The following is a 24,027-nucleotide window of genomic DNA, read 5'->3' as shown; positions in this document are numbered from 1 at the left end:
TCTTTTTTTTCCCCCCATTGTTCATTTATTGTTAATCGTTGGTATCGCTCAAAAGAAAGATCTTTCTACCCCAATATACATCTCTCTTCTTATTTTCTTTCATTAAATACACACCATGTCCCCACAAATACAATGATCAAAAACACAGTAGTCATGTACTGTTGGTTCATACAGAAAACAACAAGTGAAATCAAACGTCCTGTGTTGGCAGTTGTCACTCAGAAATAGTCATAATAAAAAGCTTTGGAATGGTAAAAGTATAATGCACTCACAGTCGTGGCTAAAGGTTGAAATAAATCATATGGATCGGGTTATTCTGAAATCACTGAAATGAAATGCAAAGCGTAACGAGCCTCATGAGCCGTTTCGCTCGCAGCGCTGGGATGAACGCTCGTCGTTAAAAGTTCTGACAAAAACTCACAAAATGGTCATTTACAGCAACATTCAGCTTTATGGTTATGTTGTGGTTACTTACTATACGTCTTTACTCTGGGCAAACATATAATATATTATTCACATAACATAATATACATCTGTATATACATATTCCTTCCACCCTTAACAAAAAAAGTGTCCAGGCACTTCCTTCAGCAATCTTTTGCCAGATCACTGACTACAATGTAGCTACCTCATTCTTCCTCCTCATCACAAACAAGCTGCTCTATTTGAGAATCTGTGGGAGTCTGGTGATGTTTGTATGCTGTTAGATTGCTCACATATTCTGGTTATCCGACCTGAACCAGAGTGTGAGCTGCAAACTAGCAGCAGGGTTGCCTTTCTCAGCTTCTGCAGGCTTCAAGCTGTCTCTCCTTGTTCATTAGGATATGTCCTGGAGTGATACCTTTACCACCCTCCCTGAAAACCTCTACTTAAAGGAGTCTCGGGAGATGTGTTGGCGCATAACATATTTTAAAAGGCCTATGTTTTAAAATATCTCTAATGGAGCTTATTAGAGATATTTTTGTGGCTATAAAGCAAAAGTGATTTTAAAAAAAACAAAAAAAAACCAAAATCTCTTCCTCTGTGTAATGGGGTCTTTGCAAGAGCATGTTTCAAAGTTGTCTCTGATCATTATGTGTATCACACATCCCAACCTGACTGCTTCTTACATTGATTCAGGCATGAAGAGTTCCAGTGCTCTCCAGGCCCTGGCCAACAGCTGAAAAAGAGTGGATTTTGTTTCTCCATCAACTCTGCGGTAAGTTAGCAGCAGGGTATGTGGCCAACAGCTTCTTACTTTTACTACTTTTTTAAAATCACATTTCTGCAATCAAAAAAATATGTTCAGCAATGAGCGGTGACCCAAAATAGCATTCCCACCATCTACTCCATCTTAGTGCCCCCTACCCCCGGTTTTCTTTTTGCTTTTCTTAGACTTTTTTTGTTTTTACAGCACAACCAAACGCCTCGGACAATGAATGAGTAGAAGAGGTGCAGACTGAGACCTGTGTGACCGCACCAGTTCAGACACTTCACCACAGCATTAATGGCGCATCATTTTTCACACCAACACTGTGGCATCTCGATGCGTTTCAAACAGCTTTCGCCATCCTCTCCTTTTGCTGTCTCCGGTGAGTATAAAGTACAAACAATCACTTCGGAGCGAGAACATTAGCTGATGCAGTACATAGTGTTTGTTTGTAGGCATATATCAAGATGAAGCAGTAGAACAAAGCAAAGGATTCAAGTCAGTCAGTGGGATTGGCACCGTGACAGTAACGAGACAGGAATCTCCCTCGGTGGCACCAGGCTCAGTGCCAGTAACGCCCACCTGTAGCACACATGGTAATCCAGCACAAACATTATGGGAAAATACAACACATTGCACTACTGTACAGTTTCTGCATCAATACTGTTGAATACTGGGCTGGTCTGCTTTACAATGTAGGTCTCTTAAAATCTCTTGTTGTTGTTTTCTACCCCAGGTGAAAAACTTTATCGATTTATTTGGTGGTTTCAATAAATCTGTCCTATCATTAGAGAATAAGGCAGTTTATGGTATGGTAGATAAGTCATGCCACGAGCACAGTGGACCGTTATTTTATGTAGCTCTTCCACGTTTAAATAATGCTGCTGTAACTCCAGAATTAGATCCAGCCTCTTCAGTTTGTACGAATGAAATGATGAAACACAGCCAAGGTGACCCTTGCTTTGAAGAGACAGGTCCACATCGCAGCTCCAAATATTGTTTTGCTGCTACAGAAACCCTTAGCACATACAAGATGTAGTCCAAGAGGCAAATAGGACCGAGAAAAGCACAAAAAAATATCAAAAGAGATAAACATCACCAACAAGGAGGAAATCACAGCTGTACATTAAAGGTTAAAAGTCAGAACCTTGACCATGTTTTTTTTTCTTTGCTCTCCTTCCTCTGCAGTCCTTTCAAAGCCAACTTCACAGGTCCAAACATTAAAGTAGAGGGGGGGTCACCGGGTGACCTTTGTCTCCAGCGCGTGGGAATTTGCTGCTGTCGTAAACGTTTAGTTGCTATCTGCCTTCAAAGCAGTCCAAGTACTCCAGGACAAGGTCATAGCAAAATCGATACTGGTCCTAAAGAAACAAAAAGGAAAAACACAAAACTAGAGTCAAAAATCTCGAATTTATTGAATTTTGGGTTTTTTTCAATGAATTTACAGACTAGACTAAACTTCCATACCAGAGACTCGACCATGTTGGGTTTGCAGTTGCGTAGAGTTTTGACAGCATAGAATACGTCTACCATGTTCTGATACTGGATCATCTCGATGAGGATGTTGCAGGCACAGAAGGTCCCACTACGGCCACCACCATTGCTGCGGAAGAGAATACATTGTCTAATAACTATTACACAGTACAGGCATAAATCAATGCTGCTACTGTACCTATCCACAGGTATTCATGTGTGTATATGGACAATACTCAATGCTCTCTGCCAGGTCTGTTCAATCGCTTCATGATTTGGACTAGTTACAGAAGTTACACAATGCAAACACTGCAGATACTAAGGTAATGAGAGATGATGAACACATGGATCCTTTGCCGCTCATTCCTCCTTTTGAAAGGCAAAGCCATGAATGTATACAAGCAGCATAGCAGCCCTCTCTGGCTGCGCTGATTAAAGCTGTGCTTGTGGATATGGTTAATGTTCAGATGTTACATTTATGGTTCAGTCCATAGTGCTATGGATAGATGCTGCTGTAACTCCTCTTTACTGCTCTAATGGACATTACCCAGAAAGCTCTGCTACAGTTTATGTCAGAGATAACAGTAGCAATTTTAGAGACTTCAGTGCAATAGCACAAACAATCATAAAGAGTCAAAGCGGACAAAACAAACCAAAAACAAGAAGCATCTGACAAAAAGCATAACCAGGCTAATCTACAGCAGTGTTTCCTTTCTTCCATTTATCTATTCTTCTTCTATCCAGGGTCGGGTCACAGACAAGTCCAGACCTCCTTCTCCAACTTCACCAACTCCTCCAGCTTATCCAGTCAACGTAAAGGTACACCCTGACAAGCTGAAGATGCAAACTCGCCGCATGTTCCGGGCCTATCTAGAAAACCTAGCCAAAGAAACATCCTAATCAGATGCCTGAGCCACCTCATTTGGATCAGCTCTACTCTGAGTTCCTCTTCTGAGCACAGCCACCGTTTGAAGAAAGGGTTTGTTTCTGCAGTGTCATTCTTTCTGTCATCACTCAGAACTTTGTGATAAGAGGTGAACATAGGAATGTAGAATAACCAGTAAATTGATAGCTATGTTTTTACAGACATGTTAGCATCACTGCAGATGCTGCACCAGTCTGTCTGTTCACTCTTTCACTCCCCTCCCCTAACTCATAAACAAAAGCAGCTTGTCCCTCAGACTAGAAGGTGCTAATGCTCATTCTGACCACTGCACAACTGTGAGCTGCTCCAGTGCAAGCAGGAAGTCACCACCTGGTGATGGCAAAGGAACCACATCATCTGCAAAAAGCAGCGATAAGACTCTGAGAGTGACATCCTTCTAGCACTTGGCTCCACCTAGAAAGCGTTCCACAGCCAGGATGAAAACCACATTATTCCTTAATCCGAGGTTTGACCGACACAGAGTTATCATAGTTTTGTATTTTTTAGTTTGTTTTTATTTTTATTTCATTTTCAGTTTAGGTACAGTTAGATTTTAGAGCTGGTTCTCTTATTTCAGTTTAGCTTTTTTTTTTAGTTTTTATTAGTTTCAGTCTTTTAAATTATTATTGTATGAAATGCATATGTCTGAGGTAAGAGTTACGAAAATCATAACTGGTATTACAAAAACAAAATCCTTTTTGAAAGCAGTTGACTCCATGTCTTGTCGACATCCAAAGTCTCAATAAGCACATCATGACTCATCAGGCAAAACTAACAAATATTCCAACTAATCATATAACCTCCATTTTATTTAACATTTTTTTCATTTTTCAAAGTCTAGTTTTTATTTTACTGAAATATTTTTTCACATCTGGTTTCAGTTTTTAGTTTAGTTTTAGTTACCTATTATAACGTTGGACCAACTGGCATATTTATTCTCAATCTAGCGTTTCCCAGGGTGTGAATAAATATGGAGAGATAAGAACATCACCCTCGAAGTAAAACTCACGGCTTTTGCATGCAGCACACATTTCAGTTTCCCTCTAGTTGGACCCTCACAGCTGACCTATAAAGGAAGTTCAGTGCAATGCTTATAAAAATGCACGGCATCAATGACTCTGTCGAGGCAGTACAAAAGATTATAATATAAAACACAGTGTTGATAATATCCAAAGATGGTTTGGGGTTGCCTCTGGCACAAAACAAGTGCAGGCTAAAAACTGTCTGAGATGGTAAGAGCTGGCCACTCATGTGCCTGCTGTGCTGCCCTGTTACTAATGTCGTGATAATGAAAGCAAAGATCCTTCAGTACATACATGACCACCAACACAATCGCAGTGTCAGGTCATGCAATCATTTAATGATCCCAGCAGCTGTCTCAATTAATACTAGCTGCTGATGGTAAGACGACTGGTTGATTTAGTTCATCAAGATATTATTTCTTTCTCCAAAACGTACAGATTGTTCCTGAGCACAGGTAATGGTGCCTGTGGTCAAAGCAGCCGCAGTCTATTTATAATACATACTATATCATACAATATATGGTCCAGAGGGAATGGAAAAACTTAATTAAAGTTAATGCAAGCTGACGAGTGTGAGGGGAAAATAACAAATGGGCAGACAAACTGTCAACACAGAAATTTCTACCATGACCCTTCTGGGGCTGTGTAACATTACCATTGCATAATCCTGATATTTAGTAGCTGTTAGCAGTTTTGTGTAATATTTTATTTGAATTAATAAAAAAGCTAAAGTTTGTTTTTCTTGTGTCAAAGAAAAGAAACATAATACTAAATAAGAAGTTGTATAACCGTATAACAGACTGGGTTGGAATCAGTAGTGAGCAGAGAATAGGTGGTTTGTGCGAAGAATGCAAGTCAGAGTTGCTTTGGGTCATGGTGCAGTATTTTCTTTCTAAACTACCGGTTTATGTTAGGAGTAGGAGGCCCAAGTGAATGTAAAATTGACATGAAATGAGAGCATTATCGAAGAAAAAAAAAGAGGCTTCGTGGCTGTTTTCGCTCATGGGACACTACTGCATAATTTAACAAAGTGTATGCCATGAAATAAACATTTCTTGAAATGCAATATAAAAATTTGGCAAGTGATTGACAAAAAAAGTTCCTTCTTCATTAATGCATCAAATTAGTTTGATCCTTTGATATAATTTGCAATCTATAATATATACTTAGTCATGCTATTAGTGTAGCACTGTGTGCAGTCAAACTGACCACATTAGCTCAGACTGAAATACAGCACCAATAAATAGTTAGATATTTGTACATAAACATTTTTGATTCCCAAAAGGTATCTGATTGCCGTTGGTGGTCTACTTTTTTCCTTGCACCACTACGAGAGCGACATTTGTGATTCTGAGTGAAATGTTTCAACAGCTACCAAATGGATTGTCATTAAAGCAAGTGCCAACATTCAGGGTGCTTTTTTTCTTATCTGAAACCCTCAATAGGACAGTTTTAGTACATCTAACATTTTCTAAGACTTTATATTTGGATGGTGATCACCCTCAAGTGCCCTGAGGCGACAGTTATTGTGATTTGATGTTATATAAATAAAATTAAAATTGAACTGATCACGGCTGATGTTACTGGCTAAACATCAGGATCATAGGAAGAATAAAACATAGATGCTGTTTCCTGGTCAAATGCAGAAGTGCCTGAAAGGTTTTATTCCATCCAAAAGAAACCAGAGGGCGATAGCTGTGGCTGCAAAATCACTCCCAGTCTCTTAGAAGTTGAGGCAAAAACAGCTTTCTGACTCAGCCTCTTTACACACCTTACTGCTGATTTTATGGTTTCAGTCCCTCATTTCGGGTCACACACAAAAAACCCTCACTGGCTAACAAGCTTCCGTCACAAGTCTTCAGCCCCACTGAGTGTGCATTTTAACATTTTGCAACCAAGAAGGTAATGGTGGAAAAATCCATCTCAAGACTTCAAAATGGGACTTTAGAAACTATGGTGATGTCATTGTAGCTACATCCATTTTTCATACTGTCTGTGATCAGCATGTTAGCATTATCACGGTGAACGTGCTAGCATGCTTAGACTGTTAGCACCGCTTTAGACTAATATCTTTATTATGAGTTTAATTAACATATGGTGGGCAGTGGGTACATATGCAGTACTGTACAGAAGATCCATCTCCCATTTCTTTGTATTATGCTACAGGAGCAGTGATTTCTTGAAAGATGCAAACATAGATTGAAATACAGTGCATGAGGCAAAAACAGAGTTTTTACAGGCAGCTTGAAAGTCAGTATTTTCTTCGACCTCCTTTATTCTTTAACACAGCCTGAACTTTCTTGGGTAGCTTTCTTGTAATTTCTGTAAGTAGTCAGGAATAGTTCTCCAGGCTTTTTGAAGAACATTCAAAGCTCTTCTTTGTGTTGATGTTAGCTGCCTTTTGTTCTGTTCTCCGTCAAGATGATCCCACACTGCTTCCAGTGTGGGATCATTTCCAGGCTGGAAAATTAAGCTAGCAACAAAGTGCTAAAACATAGAATTTAAATCTGGCATATTGATTCTTGGCTGAGTTGTCGCACATAACAGTCAGAAAAAAAATAATTTATCTTACGAGACTACTGTAACAGATAACAAGATAAAAATCTGGATCCTTGGAAGCAAAATACAAGGAAATGATAGGAGGCTCAAGACTTTTCCACAGTACGGCATATATATATATTATCTATATGTACTCATCTTATTTTTCCAGTATGAAATACATGTTTAACTGAATTCTGGAAAACAATAGTAGAGTGTAAGCAGAAAACAATCAGTAATCTGATGACCCTGTATCTGAATTCCTATCTATCTCATAAAAACAGCATTTGTTTAAATTGAAACACGATATGAATATAAAATATTTATACAACATAAGACCAGCTATATGAGAAACACTGTAAGTAGTTTGAAATTGAGAAATAACACAATAGTGTGGCATTTTTGCCTTGTATACTCTCCCGGTCATCATAAATGTAAAACGCTATCAATAAGCTGATGAAGGACAAGCCACTTCCTCTCTCCTGAGACAAACGCAGCCAGGTGGGCCTGGGAGATTCTGCAGTGTATAGAAGCAATATTAAGGCAATCAATCGTCGTCAGTGCTTCGGCAGTGCTGGATTTAGTGTAGTGAGAACCATCGCATTCTGTATTAAGCTATAATTGATTTGATCTCCATAATCTCTTTCCTGGTTGTCGTGGGTAACACTGTGTGACAGCACTGAGTGATGTGCTTCTGGATGGGGGCGGTGGGGATGAGCGTGTGATGGGTTGGCAATGAGCTGGACGGCCCATTCATATTCATCAGCAGGGTGTGCTCTCCGGGGCTTTAGGACAACACAGACGCATATAACACCACTGACTTCACAGCAGAGCACGGCGCAATTTGATTTTCTACAATATAAATACTGCCATGACAAATCACGCTGCATCTCATTGTGCCAAATCGCACATAACGACACAAAAACAAGGCAAGAATCGGTCGCCAATTTTACATTTCCTATGTTTTTACATATACTTTTGCGACATCTCCCACCAAGAAAACGGTGTCGGCTTAAAATGCACAGTCTTCAACAGCAGCAAGAGCTTTTCAGAAATAGAATGGGCACATTACTGCCTTCTGTATCAACCTGCGTGACGCATGCTGCTAAAACATTACTCACAGGCAGTGCACAACTGTGCGTCCTTCTCCACACTCCCTTTGCCACTTGTGTACTTGAGCCAGCAGGTTGAGGAAAGCCTTCTTGGAGTCTGGAACGTCGCGATATGCCGACCAGCGCAGAAACTGGAACTGACACATCACCAGCTGGCCCTCTTGGAGCTTCAGATACAAGAGAAAGCACACAACACACGTATCTGACACCATTGTTCTCTTTTGCTGAATATATGTGTGCATGTGGCAAATAAATTGTTCTGGATGTTTCTGTACATCTTGTGTGGTAGCCAGTTAGAAGCCACTTTTGAGTGCTCCCCAGGCTGTGTGTTGGCATTCGGCGCTGTGCTCACTCAGCAGCCTGACTTTGAGATATATGGGTCTGTGGGAGTAAGAGGGGCCCGCGCTGTGTCTGAAAGAGGTCCCTGTGTGTTCATAACCTTGTCCTGTAGAATCTCACCCAATACTTAAGGACCAGCGGAGAACTGTAAGTCATGCAAATTGGGCCGGCAAAGACACCGACGATGCATGGAGGAATTGCCTCAGTGGAAGCGGGATTTACACAGTGTGCTCTTTTTTGTACAAACCACATATCCGTACATATGCTTACAATGCACTTCCTTTGACTTTTACTCACTACCCTTGTATATCATTGTCAGGCAAAGGAAATCTTCTCACTAATGCACAGAGAGGGGCTGAGTGAGGGAGAGGTGTGCATTATTTTTGTGTGATTGTATTCCTTCCATGCTGTGTTAAGTCGCCCTCTCCCTGACTGTGATGTGCGCTGAGTAGAAAAGAGGTGCCATAGGTAGAGAGGGGAATGACGGGGGCAGTCGACACAGGAGGTGAGGATGCCAATCAAGACAGGAAGTTCTGGGCACCGCTTGTCGTGCTGCTTTTAATGGCATAGGGGAAACGCCTTGCATACAGATTTTTTTAGTAATTGGTTGATGTTGATCCTGAGCAGAATGCAAGCATGTGCTTATGTAAATTCCTGAGCATAAAACATGCGTAACTACATATAAACAAACCAAACAGCCAACACAGTGAAGTGAAAATGTTCTAGTCCTACATATAAAACACATTTGGGAATTCTCTTCAGCTGAGGAAAGACCACACTAACATTCCACTGTGCTTCCTCGACTATGACAGAACCACTGGTGCCTTCTTATTTTTTTTGTTTTTAGCCTATTTTCAGAGCTCTACCTAACGCTGCACTGTTTAAAAGGTGTGACGAGGTTTATGAGCAATTCAAAAGAAAATCTTCTTTGCTGCCGAAAAGAGTAGACGGCAACTGAAAATATGGCAGGCATCACAATGATGAAAGGTTCCTTTTTAGTATGCCAACGTGCGCATAAGAGAGGGAAGACACCTATCTAGGTAATAACAAGAAGAAATTGAAAAACCGAAAGACTGACCTTTATGGCATGCATGTCAATGGCTTCCTCTTGCATGTTTTTCACGAAAAAGAAAATTCTTATAATAAAAATCATTCTCATGGGAATGTTTGATGGAAGCACTGGGGGCTCTGGTTCAATTTTCTGGACTGCTGAATATCAAAAGAATGTCCTTTGTAGTACGTATAATAAAGTCTATGAATAAAACTTCTACTCATCTGCCATTGTGCTCGATACAAATTTCCAGGCTCTCGTATAGAGTGTATTTTTTTAAGGGGACTTATTTGACAAACTCTTCTGTCCCATGAGGCGTAAACTAGTGAAGTGCTGCCGTGTTTGCATTAGTAACGCAAAAGCGCACACTATACGGAAATATAGTCTCATGTGAAACCCCGAGTTTCAGTTTGCATCCATAAAGGATATTGTAGAAAATGTTAGCTGTATAAGATTTATCTAAACCACCTGTAATACTTCTCTAGATTTTCAGGTGCACGTTAGAGGTGACAGCTCTGAATGTACTGCAGGTAAAACCTCCTGCTCATACATTTCTAAAGCAGTTTAACTTAATATTTGTGAAATATCATCGAGCTCAATAAAATGTCCTGCGCTGGCTGTTTTGGGATGACAATGACTCACCCTTGTGACGTTCTTGACTCGAAATAGACGAGTTATGACGTCCTCGTCCGCTGACATAGACAGGAACTCCACTTCCATTGGCCCGTACTGCTGTAAACCAGGCTCCGGCCAGTACTGGACACATGGCTGCACAAACAACATGGGCAGAGACGAGTTCATTAGTGATTGAGCTTGAAGGAAAATGCATTTTTATGCAGCTGTGGCCATAATACTTGTTCTTAGAGCTCTGGATTATCAATTGCTGCTGGTGTTTATTAAAATAAAAGCAGCAGTTGGGTTAGTGTGTGTTTTCATGGAATTTAAAAAGCCACACTAGTGTTAGTTAGAGAAGTTAGAGAAGCATTGCGAAGGGAGAGACCTAATGTGCTTTGAGAGATTTCAACAAGAGGGAGACAGAGCACCGCAGCCCCGCAAATGAACTCTATAACAGAGTTCATAACAAGATCTATAACTCAATTTTCAGACAAGACCCCACAGGCCGAAAGAAACGAGATGAAAACTTTTTAAAGGGGAGTGGATGAAAAGTGGGATTGAATAGGATCGTTGCATTTGTTTTATTTTGTCTAGATTAGATAAGGTGCTGCAAAGAACAGCCAGAAAAAACAGCACAGCACCTATTCTCCACTTAACATGTGTAAACCAAAAGTAAAGATGAAATATTCTGAATATTTATTAACATTTTAGCAATGCCCGTCACGGCTTTGGAGGTTATACTGATAGTTTAACGCTTGAGGACAGTTTTTACAAACTGCATTTGGTAGTTTTCACATTTAGTCATAAAAATAATAAGTATCTCTGTCTTAGCATATATATTTATAAATCCAGTATTGTTTGGGCTCTACTGTCTTCCTTCTTCAAATTTTTCCATCTTAGACCAAACTCGTTTAGAGTAAGCGCCTGTTTTTCAAGGGTCTGATGCACTGTAATACATATTTCACAAAGTTAATATTTAAAGACGGACTGAAAACCTTGTAAATCAAATGCCTAAAGGACAGAAAGGAGAATGCGTGAGCTATTATCTTCAGTGCCTTTGGCTTTTACAGGTGAACTCTGCAACTCACTCCTTATTCATGCCCATATTCATTATGCAAGACTGTAAATACAAGGTACTATGAGACTATACACAAGTACTTTAAATTGTCCTTTTAGCAGTACTAATAATAAATTGATGAAGGCCAGCGTTACTTTGTGTTGCAGACTTATGTATTTAAATTGTTTTTGACTCTTGTAGGCTGCATCCTTATTTTAGGACCGTTCTCACTCGTGAATGCTTTTCCTTGGGCTACATTACTGGACTGCAAAGATTTCTTCTTCCTTTATTGCCAAACTGATGAGACCCAGTTGTACCTGTCCCGCAAGCTTAATTATTCAGCAACATCGTTCTCTCTGCACAACTATTTATGTGCCATTAAGGACTGGAAGCTTGCCAATCTCCTTAAGCTTAATTCCAACAAAATGCAGTCAGGTTGTGCCAGCTTTTGGCTCTTTCACAGACTATGCGTTTCCTTCTGCTACAACTCGAGGAGTTACATTTGATCAGCTTCTCAGTCTGGTTTCCTACATTACTACCACAAGCTCATTAAATCCTGTTTCTTCCAGCTGACAAATGGCTTGAAGAGTGAAATCATTACTTTTCTTTAGGGACACAAAAGCAAACTACATGCTTCATGTTTGCTCGATGCTTATAATGATTTCTTATGTCGTAATCAGAAGAAACTATGTGAAAGATATGATTATGCATGACCACATGGAAAAGACAGGTCTGCTGGGGTAGAGAAATCCATAATAACTTTTCAGCATATTGTTGTTGTTGTTAATTAGCCTTCCGCGCTCCCCGTGGGTTCTGTTTTAAGACTTTAGAAAATGGCAATAACGCGTGGCAGTCACAGATCTTATCTGTTCAAATTCCATGACAGTTTATTTCTTTTTTTTTTTGCCTAATGTCATCTTAAGCCCTTATTCACCTGCTCCAACCACATGAAATAGCTAGTGTTCAGGATTTAGCCTAGCAAAGACTTTAAAAGTCCTGAAGGCTAAAAAGGACAAGTAATGACCACTAATCTCATGTTATGTTTCCACTAATTATTTTTAATATTGTTGGTTTAAAAATAACAGGGATTATATGCTCATGAAAAAAAAGTGAGCTGGTTAAAAAAAAATCTGTGGCTGGAGGGTAATGCAAGCCTATTCGTCAGAGATGTATCTTGAGAAGGGAAGGAAAAACTGGGGCGAGCGTTATCTAGTCATGCCTTGAGATCAATGTGGTCAGGGATCAAAGCCCAACAAAATGGCATGAAAGAACTAATCCCGAGCACAGTAAGATACAGAAACTGTACAGGCGGGAGATGTCAGGGAAAGTCTCGAATAAACTTCATACAACCCCAAGACTGAGAGTAAAAACTTGCACGGCAAACAGTGGCTCCTCTGTGTGTGTGTGTGTTTGCGTGCTTGCGTGCGTGCGTGTGTGTGTCAGATCTCAAACGTTTTAAGACATCTCTCTCTTTTTTCAGTGTCAACAAATCAATGGCAATAAAAAGTACCTAACACTTTGACCTTACCCAGGCAGAGTTTGACTGATTTAGCTGGTTGAGCATGACCACTGCCGTGCAGCCGTAGTCAAAAACCAGCCGCCAAAAATCGGCCGTGGTGCCCGGCAGAGGGTGAGGGGTCACAATGAAAGCAGCCTGCCGGTGGAAGCTGTCAGCGAGAGCAGCGTTGATGTAATTGTTACTCTCCCCTTCTGTTGTGACCAGGAACGCAAGGGCGCGATCGGGCGGGAGGACATCCATGCTGCGGTTCTTCTCTCGGTTTCTGGGTAAGAGAGCAATGCTGCACTCCTCCACATCCACGTGGGGAGTCACAGAGTTCAGCGTCTGAAAATGGAAATGTGTAAGAGGCCAGGTGAGAGGAAGGTGAGGATAAAGTGAAATTTGAGAAACCATTTAAAAGTGGAATATGTGAGGGGTGATGAGGCACTGCAGAGGAGTCTGAGATCTTAGGAAAGAGAAGGAGGTAGAGGAAGTGAACGAGACAGGAGGAGGGAGGACTGGAAAAAAGAGAATACAAAAAGACCAATGATGGTAATTGGTTTAGTCTTTTATACACTGAGCATCAGCAAACTGACTTAAAAGGAATAAAGCATAAGATTGGCAAACTGCATAACAAAGCTGAGTGCAATAAAACAAATAAAAAATAAATGTTGCATACTAATTTTCCATGATGAATTTAATCATTATTACATTAAACAACTTGAAAAAAAATATTTGAATAATTAATGTATAGCATCAATAATTGATCTGTGACTTGCTGATCTCAGTGCTACCAATTGGCTGTTAGCCACAGGATGACAGAGTAAAAGGCAAACACAGCTCTTTGGTTGGTAGGGAGGCTCTTAGCATCAATGCCTGACAGAGAAGTTTACAGGATCAAAGCGGGGAGCGAAACATTTTCCTATATGAAAAGGTAACAGTTTGTTGCACCACCAACATTACTGCTCCCTACATACATCCATCATAATTTATACAATATGCATATTTTATGAGGATTAAATGGCTCAAAATCAAAAGGAGAAGCACAAGTCTTTTTCGGAAGCACTTTGAAATGCTAAGTCACAGTGTGTGCTGGTTGAGCAGCGAGCAGCAGAGGAAGGTGAATGAAGCAGGTAAAGTGTTTTGGAACACAGCTGGCTCTCCTGTCTCCTAATCAAAACCTAATAAAATCTTCTGAGAGCACATTCCTTTACACCACTCGAGGGGACATAAGTGGCAGTCGCAAAGAATAACAATGGAAACTAACATCATGTTTCATGTACGCACACATACATTATAGATGCAAACACGCCACACAGAGATATCTATTAGTCTGTTCCTTTATGCGCTCTTTGTCGAACTGATGTGTGCGCTACAAAGAGCATCTTCGTCTCTGCATGCGTGTCTGTGTGTTTATTTGTTTTTCCCAAACAACCGTTCATCCTTTCTCCTTCATATCTGACAGGCGTGTTTGAAGTTGTTTGGATGAGCAGTTCACATATTTTGGTTAAAAGTTGACTGCATGTGAGATATTTATGGAACACCTGTGTGGTGTAGCTGCAATTACCGTGAATATATTCTCAACCTGTGGGAAACCACGCAGTGGAATCCAGGCACACTGAAAACACCTGCTAAAATAGTCATGTGAAAAAGAAAGTTTTCACGGGACAGTGCTGTCCGATGAAATGCTAACTGCACCTTCCTGTTTCTTTAAGAATTAAGAGGGTAAGTAGCAGCCGGGTGCTGCTAATCATCTGCACTTGGCTAATTGATCATCAACAACCGTGAGCACCTGTAAAAGCACATGTTTTGGCTCATTGGTGCTCTGGAGGGTTTAAGTGTGTTAACACCTGGGATGTCCCCTCTTTCCGAGGAGCGGACATCCCAGGAAAATTCACCCTACGGTCAGACCGTGCAGTGCTCAGAGAAACTGTAAAAGATCCAAGAGCTGCTTCTCAGACTCTGCAGTCCTCAGCTAGCATGTCAAATGTTAAAGTTCATGACAGTACAATTAGAAAAAAACTGAACAAGTATGACTTGCTTGGAAATGACCTAAATTTGAGTTCCATCTGAACAAACCACAAGATTTCTGGAACAATGTCCTTTGGACAGACCAAAGTGCTGATGTTTGACTATAATGCACAGCACAACGGCACAAACACCTCATACTAACTGTCACAGATGGAGGTAGAGGTGATGATTTGGGCTTGTTCTGCAGCCACAGGAGCTGGGCGCCCTGCGGTCATTGAGTTGACTGTGAGCTCCTCTTTGTACGTATTCTAGACTTAAATGTTAGGCAATTTATTTAACAGCCAAAGCTTGGTTGAAACTGGATCATGCAACAGGACAATGATCTCAAACACAGCAGCAATTCTGTAACAGAATGGCCCAAAAAAAAAAAAAAAAATGAGGGTGTTGCAATGATCCAAGGTCCAAACTTCCGACTGATTGATGGTTTGATTGCTGTGGATAAATGAATGCCTGTAAACCTCAATGAAATAAAGTAATCTTGTAATGACGAGTGGACTAACAAAGTCATACAGAAAACAATTCAGCTTCATGTTATTGTTGCTGACGGTGCTTATTGAACCGTGAGATACACTATTTTCACATAACTAAAGTGGCCCATATTTAAAAACAGCTTTTGTGTTTCTGTCTGTGATCAAGTTTTGTCTCCTCTCTCATGCTCATTTCTGTTTATTATCTGAGTTGTCTCTATGTTGGTCCTTTCTGTCTTCACTTTCACTTCACTCCCCCCGAGAACATGGCTGGCTCTCCCTGAGCCTGCTGCAGCTGGAAGGACTGTTTGATTGTTGCTGTGCTCTCTCGAATATTCTGGGGTCTTTACCTTGCAATAAAAATCGCCTTGAGATGACTGTTGTTGTGAACTGGTGCTATATGTTAAAAAAAAAAGAACAAAAGAATTGAACTGAATTGAATCAACTGCCTGCAGGCGAGGGTGTTTAGGGAACACTGGTTACAGGGTCTGCAAGTAGCCTGAATGTGAGATGCTGAGAGAGCACTGGGAAGTTAAAGCATTGGCAGACAGCCTGAAACTCACAACCTGTGAGATACACAATACATTTATCTTACTTTCAGCTAAAGAAAAGTAAGTGCATGTCCGGTGGCTGTGCTACTATCTGAATATAATATATAACAATATTAACTAAATTGAGCAAACCTACACTACATAACTACAAATGACTTCTAACTTGTACACAGTGGATCATTATTATGGCTCATTCTGACTTTGCAGCAACACTGACCTGAAACTCCTCTCGAAGCTGAGAGGAATTACTCTGAGAATCCACTCGCAGCATCTCTTTGTAAGTGACAGCAAACTCATTCACCAGGATGGCCGTCTCTCCGCACAGACACGCCTCTAGAATGGCATCATGGATGAAGATATACTGCTCCTGAAAAGACAGCAGGTGACATAATTTAGTTCATCGTTCTGGCTTTTGAATAACACATCAAAATATGTTATCTGAAGGTTGTAAGCGACCAGATGCTAAACACTACAAATGACGCAGATTAAAACAGAAGCAGGTGAGAAACGTAAGTAGTTGTAAGTAAATAATCAAATAATAGTCAGAATGGGAGAAATTTTTCATAACCCGCCTTGTTCTGAATTAAACATGTGCTTTAATGTTAGTGGTGTATCAAGGCCGCAGGAGAATAAATAAATATTTATTTGTAAACAAACACATGCAGTGTGCATTTAATTAGTGCGCCCCTGCAAATAGCTACAAATGCAATAAACAGCCAAGTCAACGTTGGATTTACATAATAAGAGGTAAATATGCAAATTATGTGCACATCAAAGAACAGCACGTGCCTACACAGCAAGCTGACAAAGAGACAGTCTTTTCTCTAAAACTTTAGCTGTGACCTTTACATACATCTAGAAGTGGGAGTATGGAAATGTACCCCCCTCACTTTTTGAATTCCCAAACAACAGAAGGAAAAAAAGGAATTTCTAAAAGCTTGGCTTTTCTGGGGGGTTTGAGAAGATTATATTAAGGATTGAGATGTCACCTGCTAAATATGTGACATGTGCAAGAAATTGTGATTTCCTGGCTGCACTGCTGTCCTCACCTCCGTTTGAATCATGTTGATACGTCGAGAGCAGAGGGTTTTGACGCAGTTGTAGATATCCACCACGCCCTCACACTCGGCCATGTCCAACATGACATCCAGCACAATGTAGCAGCCGGTGCGACCTGCCCCCGCACTGCAACGGAAAGACCATCTTTTATAAGGAATTGTGTCTTAAAACATTAAAAGGTCTGTGCATAGGATATGAGGGACCCATTGGCACAAATGGAACATAATATAATCAAAGTAATCAATATTGTTTAAATGGCTAAGAATGTGACAGATCTGCCCAATTTTCTATATCTACAAAATGCAAGTACATGGGTCAAAAGTTTTCATACACTCGTGGGCATGAATGTCATTGTAATTTGGGGCTTTTAATGATTCCTTTGAGCTGTTCTTTTTCCAGATGGGATTGACTGGACAGCATACATCTTTGGTGGCTTTAAAAAACAAGAAATGGCTGCTCAAGTTTGAATTTATTTTGGATTTTCTCTCATCTACACAGGGTCAAAGGTATACATATAGGCTGAAATATAGACATACTCCACAAAATCTTTTAATTATTGGTGAATAAGATTTTAAGATGTCTCTAAACTTGCCTATTAACTTCTCAGTGATGATCAGGATGGAGTACAACTCACATTATCTCTTTGCAGTGTAAAAAGGATTTGTTTGAAAGGAGTCGCTGTACTGGCTGATACTCAAAGCAATGGGAAAGTCTAAAGAACTCGGTGAAGATCTAAGAAGGTGAATTGTAGAGTTACACAATTTGGAAAGGTTTCTTAGAGCCATTTCTAAATAACTGCATAATACAAGATCATCAGATCAAACAAGTTATTCGGATGTGTCACTACTTTACCCGGGTTTAGAAGAAGAAAGTTGCCACCTGAGAGGAGAGGAAGTTAGGATGTTCAGGAACAACTCAACCAATAAGACTCAAGCCTACATGAACCATGAACTGGAAACTGCTGGAAACTTCAGTCAATGTCCACATTGAAACAAACTTGAAGAACTGTGAAGTTGTCAAACAAGAATGAAGCCTCTGCTTCAAAACTGTCACCTTCAAGCTCAACTGAAATTTCTGGCTGCCCACATTAACAAGCCGAATGCCTTCTGGAGAAAGGTCTTATTGTCAGACGTTTATTGTCAGAACTATTAGTGGGGATGTATATATAAATATATTTGACCCTGTGAGCATTAGAGAAAATCCGAGATAAATTCAAACTTGCACACTCAATTCTTGATTTTTAAAAACATTAAATATGTTTGCTGTACAATTCTTCCATTCATGCCCATGTTAGAGCGACACATAGATATCTTATAGTAGAGTGCAGTGGTTTAGTGAGAGAGAGAGATTATACATATCTGTTACGCCAAAAAAATGTATAACAGTTATAAATACAAAAGTTTATCAAAAGGTTATTAAAACATATAAAGCACTTGCAAGGCCTTACGGTACCTGCAGTGAACCACGACAGGGCCAGCATCAGGTGGCGTAGAAGCTTTAACCCTTCGTATAAAAGCCAACAATCCAGTGGCGTGATAGGGCACCCCGTGTTCAGGCCAGGATGTGAAGTGGAACTGACGTACCTCATGCTTGGTCGAGTATCCTCTCTTTCAGCAGAAACACAGTGCACGTTAGTAGTTCAGGGAAAAAACAAAAACCATTGGCATTCTAATGCTAGCAATAGCCTACAGGCCTTGATCTCGCAGAAGATATGCTACAAACTATTCGGAGACTTTTTCCCTCTGTGATAGATGTGACAAATTTTTTTTGGTTCAGAGTGAGGACACCCAGGACATTATTTACGCCGGGTGTTAGGTCTTCTAGGACAGTTAGGCCTCTGGGCCCCACATGTTAGGAGCAGCTGCAATCTGACAGATGTGCAGAAAGGAATTACTAAGGCTCTAGGGAGCTCAAGGAGGGGTAGCAGCTTTCTCTTTTCTTCTGGGAGGCTGCTGCAGTCACGTCGCAATTTCTTTTTCCATACAGAGATGACAAAGTAAAGCAATGCAAAGCAAAGATTTGTTGAAGACAGAAATCCAAAAAAAGAAAGTAAAAGAGCTATGAAAAACAAGCTGTCACCAGCTCGCTAACTCATGCCGATTTGAATAAGCAGCAGTTTGTGCCCGTGGAGAATGACTGTGACAGTGTGATGATAATGCTGTGTTTGTGCCACTGTCACTACAGCACTGCTCTGAGCCCTTCCAATGAGAGATCCCCCAGGAGATTGACAGGATGGAGGCCATCGGGGGCACGGCACTGTAACAGCTATGCTGGAAAGACAGCAGGGGCATCCACAAAGCTACTGGTGTTAATTCCTCTCAGTTTAACACATGGACCTCGTGTCCATCAGCAAACCCCATCTAGTATCTAATCCCTTCTATTAATGCTCTACTTCTAATCCAAATTCCTGCTTTGCCAGGTAACATGATTAAGTTGTGTTTACATTGGTGAATCACAGAAAGAGATGAAGCAAAAACAGAACAAGATAAAAGGAATGTGTTTACGAGTAATCATAGATGCTGTTCTACCAGGAAAGAGCAATCACAAACTGAGAATATAAAGAAATGAAAAACTCACCCGCTCCACAGCAAAGGTGCGAACTGTGTATTCAGCGAGTGTCTCTGTCTTAAGAAGAGTGATTTTGATGTCACCATACATCTCGGTGTCCTCTGGCCAATATTTGCAGCATTTCACCTGTTTCAAAAACGCGAAGGCAAAGTTTGTAAACTACTGCAAAACTGTAGACAACGTGAGAGTAGTCAGTCTGCAGACAGAGAATAGTCAAGACACAATCTATTTTTTAAGTTTTAAACTTCTTTTTCTCCTTTTATATACTATCAGCATGTTAACAAATGGCTCACTGTGTTGCGTGAAATCACTACCCACACTTTTATTGAGTGGATTAAGCGGGTTGGTTTATGGTTTTGTGCACAAGCCATGCATTTATAGACTCCATCATGAACCGACGGCTCTCTGCTGAATTCCCACTGACAGGCAGCGCTAACTCAAGCAAAAGATCATTGGATGTATAAGATCTTTCTCAAATCTTTTCACAAAGGACACTGGAGGCTCAGTCATCTTTACTTCCTAAAATGAAGAGTAATGGTCTGAAGGCTTAAGTTAGGGATTGTTAGATAAATCTAAGAGCCCCCCTAGCATGTTTCCTCATGTCAGTATTGGATTTCTAGGGACTAAAATCCTTCCTGCGACATTTGAAATGAAAGCACTGCATTTAGAGAGAGCGCATAATAAAATACTACTCTTTAAAAACACAACCAAGCCATTTTCAACAATTCATTCCAAAGTAAAGGAGATAATTGTAAAATGCATGAATATTATTCAAAATAATGAGATGATAATAATAAACATGAAGTACTCAATTTCTACTCAATGTCCACACTTCAAATGATGTGGAAGAAAAAAAATAACAACCTGTTCTTTTGCAGATATTTTATCTTAGAGAGTAAAGAGAAGAAAAACACAATAATCACATAATGAACAGCAGGGCAGTAATCTTTTTATTCTACCACCACCCAGTACAATGGAGGTAATTCTTTTTAATTTAATGGACGTGTTATTTGGATTCAGCCACACAGACCACTTCTCCAAACTGGACAAACGACTACTGTGTGATTTTCACCATCCGCCACAGTATATGTTTCTCCCGGCTCGAATGAAAAGGCTGGAATATTTAAGGTGGGATTTAAAGTAACTATGTTTATGTAAGGTAGAAAATAATACTGCTTAAGTATAGCAAGCAGAGTGTGTTCACAGACAGCAGCTCTAGATTGTGGCCTGGAATACTGTATATATGCATTTGCAAGAATTGCAGTTTCATGATGTTTGAAATGCATGCATTCACCAAAAAACTCCACGGTAGCACACAGAGACAGGTTTGTGATGATTTCTGAACATGGTACAGAAAGTTAAAGCTATCTTTAAACAGTTTTGGCAAGGAATTGACTGAGTTCATTTATAAAAGTAAAAATACAATAGGACTTTTGGTCCATCCTTGGGCAATACTTTAAATATATTGTTTCTGTCAGATGTGCGGTCAGCCGAAGCTACAAATTAAAATTAACTTACTAAAAGCAACAAGTTGCTGTTGATGTGTGTTTACAAAGTATCCTTATATTCATCCCAGCTGCCCCCTAGCTAACAGAACCAGCCCAGTGTTGGAGCAATAGAAGTCATCTCTGAGGCAGAAAAAAAGCCGTGGGTGCACTCGGCTTCAGAATAAAGCAAACACTACAACACAATAACATCAGTAAACTGCACGCTTTATCTGAAGATTTCTAAGACACATCTTGAAACTTCATTTATTTTAGAAAATGCATAACAGCAATATGAAAAAGTAAATATAACTGTCTGACTGTAGCTTAAGACATTTAATAATTTACCCTTAAACCGTCATGAAGCTGTTTTTCTTAGATTTATAGTGTACATATTATTGATTAATCTGCACCACCCTTACACAATGTCAGGCTTTTTTTAACTAACCTCATTTTAGCTTTTCTTTGTTGTTATCACTGTTGTATGTATCAATTTTTGATACATCATTTGATACATACTCTCCCATAATGACCCTTACTAGGTGCCTGTGGCACAACTTTGCTGTTAATTTATTGTTTATTGTAGACTATACTATGCTGCTGTAACACAGCAGCAGGCTAAAGAGGGATCAATAAAATAACCTGCCTGTCTAATTGGTTAGGAGGTAAATGAGACAATTATGATAGCATACAGTAAGTTGCTATCACCAAGCCAGATAAGCAGGGAAATATTCTCTTTTGGTGTTTTGCAGCATTAGCTTGGCATGAAATCGCACAATAAACTGCATGTGTGTTAAATACAGGCAGTTTAAATAAATCCACCAGAATCTTTAAATAAATCTACCAGAAGCAGATGGCTGGCTTAATGACATAAAAGGAAGGAAAAAATTTGCCTGGTACTGTCCAAACAAAGGCTGAGTCACGACAGAGTAAAAATAGGACGGCAATGTCCTTGTGATTAGGAAACAAAACAAAACAAACAAGAATGGTGGCTGCACAAAGATTTCACTGAACCTTTGTTGCATTCAGTGACCTGTTACAACTTGTAACAGCGACCAACTGGTTGCCCAAAGGTTGAGCCGCAACACCCTCGACCTCTGACCAACCGCTTTCAATCACAAGGCAATTGCACGGATCATTGGGTGGGAGGCAGTGTGTCTCCAAACACTCATTGTGGGAATTGAACTGACTGCAATCAATCTCAGATACATCGGTGAAAGTTTGCAGATAACTGGCACAGAATTTATAAATACAGACAGATTGCCAACATGTTGCAATCAATCTAAGTCAATCTGTGCTTCTCAGCAGTAGGAGATGAAATTCAGCTGATTGTATTCTGGTTACACGTCCAGATAATGCTCTCTCTCTCTCAGGTAGAGCAGGTCATCTACTAATCAGAAGGTTGGTGGTGCAATCCCTGGTTGCTCCAGGATATGCCAAATATCCTACATCAAGACACTGACCCCTAGTTGGTCTTCGATTGTTTGTGATTGTCAGCAAGTTGTATAAAGCGCTTTGAGTGCTTAGGTAGAGCAGCAAAGTGCTATTTGAAGACCAGTCCATTTACCATATAAAAGCAAGGTTGTCAAGGATGCTATTCTCCACTTAAATCCAGCAGCAACTACCTATTTGTGGAGGAGTTTCTGTTTCAGTTATGAAGTTGTGACTCAATCTGACTGTAATTAACTGAATTTGTCTTTAATGTGACTTTCTGTGTATATTGGAGGGAACAGATTTGTATTTGTGTTGACGTATCACAGTTAATTGCCATATTAAAACAAATATACTGCATGTAATTGCCAACTTTCCCCCATTTATTTGCAAACTGAGCCTGCCATTTTATCGTCTTGACACAGCAAAGCCACTTTGATGATGGCAAGTGACTGCCAGTGGTTGAAGCACTGGCCCCTGTCTTCAAAGCAACCATTTCAAAGGGCAACGTTGCACTCGGCTCCAGTAGTTTTGTCTCCCGTGCGACTGTAGCGTAAGCTAACAAAGTCTGCAGGTCAGCACCTCTAAAACTAGTCATTTACCATACATTTAGTTTAATCTGTCCAAAAATCTTCCAATTCACCAGATATTATCTTTCTGCAGTACTCGTTTTTTTCCAGTCAGTTCTAACTCACCGCTGCCTGGAGCACGGCGCACAGAAATGAAAGTAGTGTTGATCTTCTCTTGTCCACTTTCATCAAAAGTGTTTAATTGCTCCTTTCACATGCTTGTGGTATCACATCATCAATAAACCATAACGGCCTTTAGGCTGGAGTTTCCATGCAGAGCAGGGTTGCAAACGCATAAAAAGCCTTTCATATTGACACCAAAAAGTCCCCTTATGATAAATGTGGTCTTTTTCTGAACACTGATTGGTGACAGGGACGGGGGAGGAAAGGGAGAGTGTACATCACTTACCCTGCCAACCTCCACCAGCTTAGTGATCATGACGATGCTGAAGCAATTTTCCTGCCACACCATCCTCCAAAAATCATAGAGAGTCTCCTGCTTAGGACCTAGTGGGAATAGGGAAGAAATAACAGAGAAAGAGACAAAAACAGCAGCATCAAAGCCTGCCCTCTCAATAACGGAGTTTCTGCTGTGAAATTTTGTATTATTGCGACCTAAGTGTCCTTTCTCAGATGGCAGGGTACTGATCTTTCGAGATTGTGCCATCAATAAAGTTATTGGAAATTCCAGGCAGGCAGAAGTAAGAGGCAATGGGTGACAAAACAACAGCAGTAGCTGATGATGAAAGCCCGGGGGATCGCCAGTCACTCACCAGGATCTGAGCAGGAGACGTTTAGGAAGTGAAAAACAGCTTTAAAAACGGGGATCACGTAGGAAGAAAAAGCTCTGAAACAGGAAAGTGCAGCTGACATCTTCTTTCTTTCCTTTACGTTTCATCTGCCTCTATCTGTTTAACAGGAGGGAAAGGAGGTGCGGGCGGAGGATGAGCAGACCCTTAGGGATTTTGTGATGGGAGCTCCCTAGAAACTGGCTCCTCCTAAGAGGGAACGCTCATATTCCTGCAGATCCCAAGTGACCATCTGAAGC

The 24,027-nt window shown here is 40.4% G+C and overlaps 1 protein-coding gene across 4 annotated transcripts in view; it reads right to left on the bottom strand.

Moving 5' to 3' along the window:
• The window catches only part of ptprub (protein tyrosine phosphatase receptor type Ub), a 210,485-nt gene continuing 186,458 nt past the window's right edge, over positions 1 to 24,027 (bottom strand). For all 4 annotated transcript variants that reach the window (XM_084942834.1, XM_084942835.1, XM_084942836.1 and 1 more), the window contains 10 exons: positions 23,389 to 23,486; positions 19,505 to 19,621; positions 18,380 to 18,534; positions 16,918 to 17,053; positions 16,086 to 16,235; positions 12,850 to 13,164; positions 10,292 to 10,417; positions 8,269 to 8,426; positions 2,657 to 2,792; positions 1 to 2,550 (listed from right to left, as the gene is read on the bottom strand). In XM_084942834.1, coding sequence (XP_084798960.1) covers positions 2,488 to 2,550; positions 2,657 to 2,792; positions 8,269 to 8,426; positions 10,292 to 10,417; positions 12,850 to 13,164; positions 16,086 to 16,235; positions 16,918 to 17,053; positions 18,380 to 18,534; positions 19,505 to 19,621; positions 23,389 to 23,486 — 1,454 coding nt within the window. In that variant the 3' untranslated portion in view covers positions 1 to 2,487. The remainder of the gene's footprint in view (positions 2,551 to 2,656; positions 2,793 to 8,268; positions 8,427 to 10,291; positions 10,418 to 12,849; positions 13,165 to 16,085; positions 16,236 to 16,917; positions 17,054 to 18,379; positions 18,535 to 19,504; positions 19,622 to 23,388; positions 23,487 to 24,027) is intronic.

This window comes from Perissodus microlepis, chromosome 11 (assembly GCF_051167445.1).
Source record: "Perissodus microlepis isolate ML-2025 ecotype Zambia chromosome 11, ASM5116744v1, whole genome shotgun sequence".
Taxonomy (NCBI): domain Eukaryota; kingdom Metazoa; phylum Chordata; class Actinopteri; order Cichliformes; family Cichlidae; genus Perissodus; species Perissodus microlepis.
Note: the sequence above shows the minus strand (reverse complement) of the source record. Positions and strands in the feature narration are given on the sequence as shown.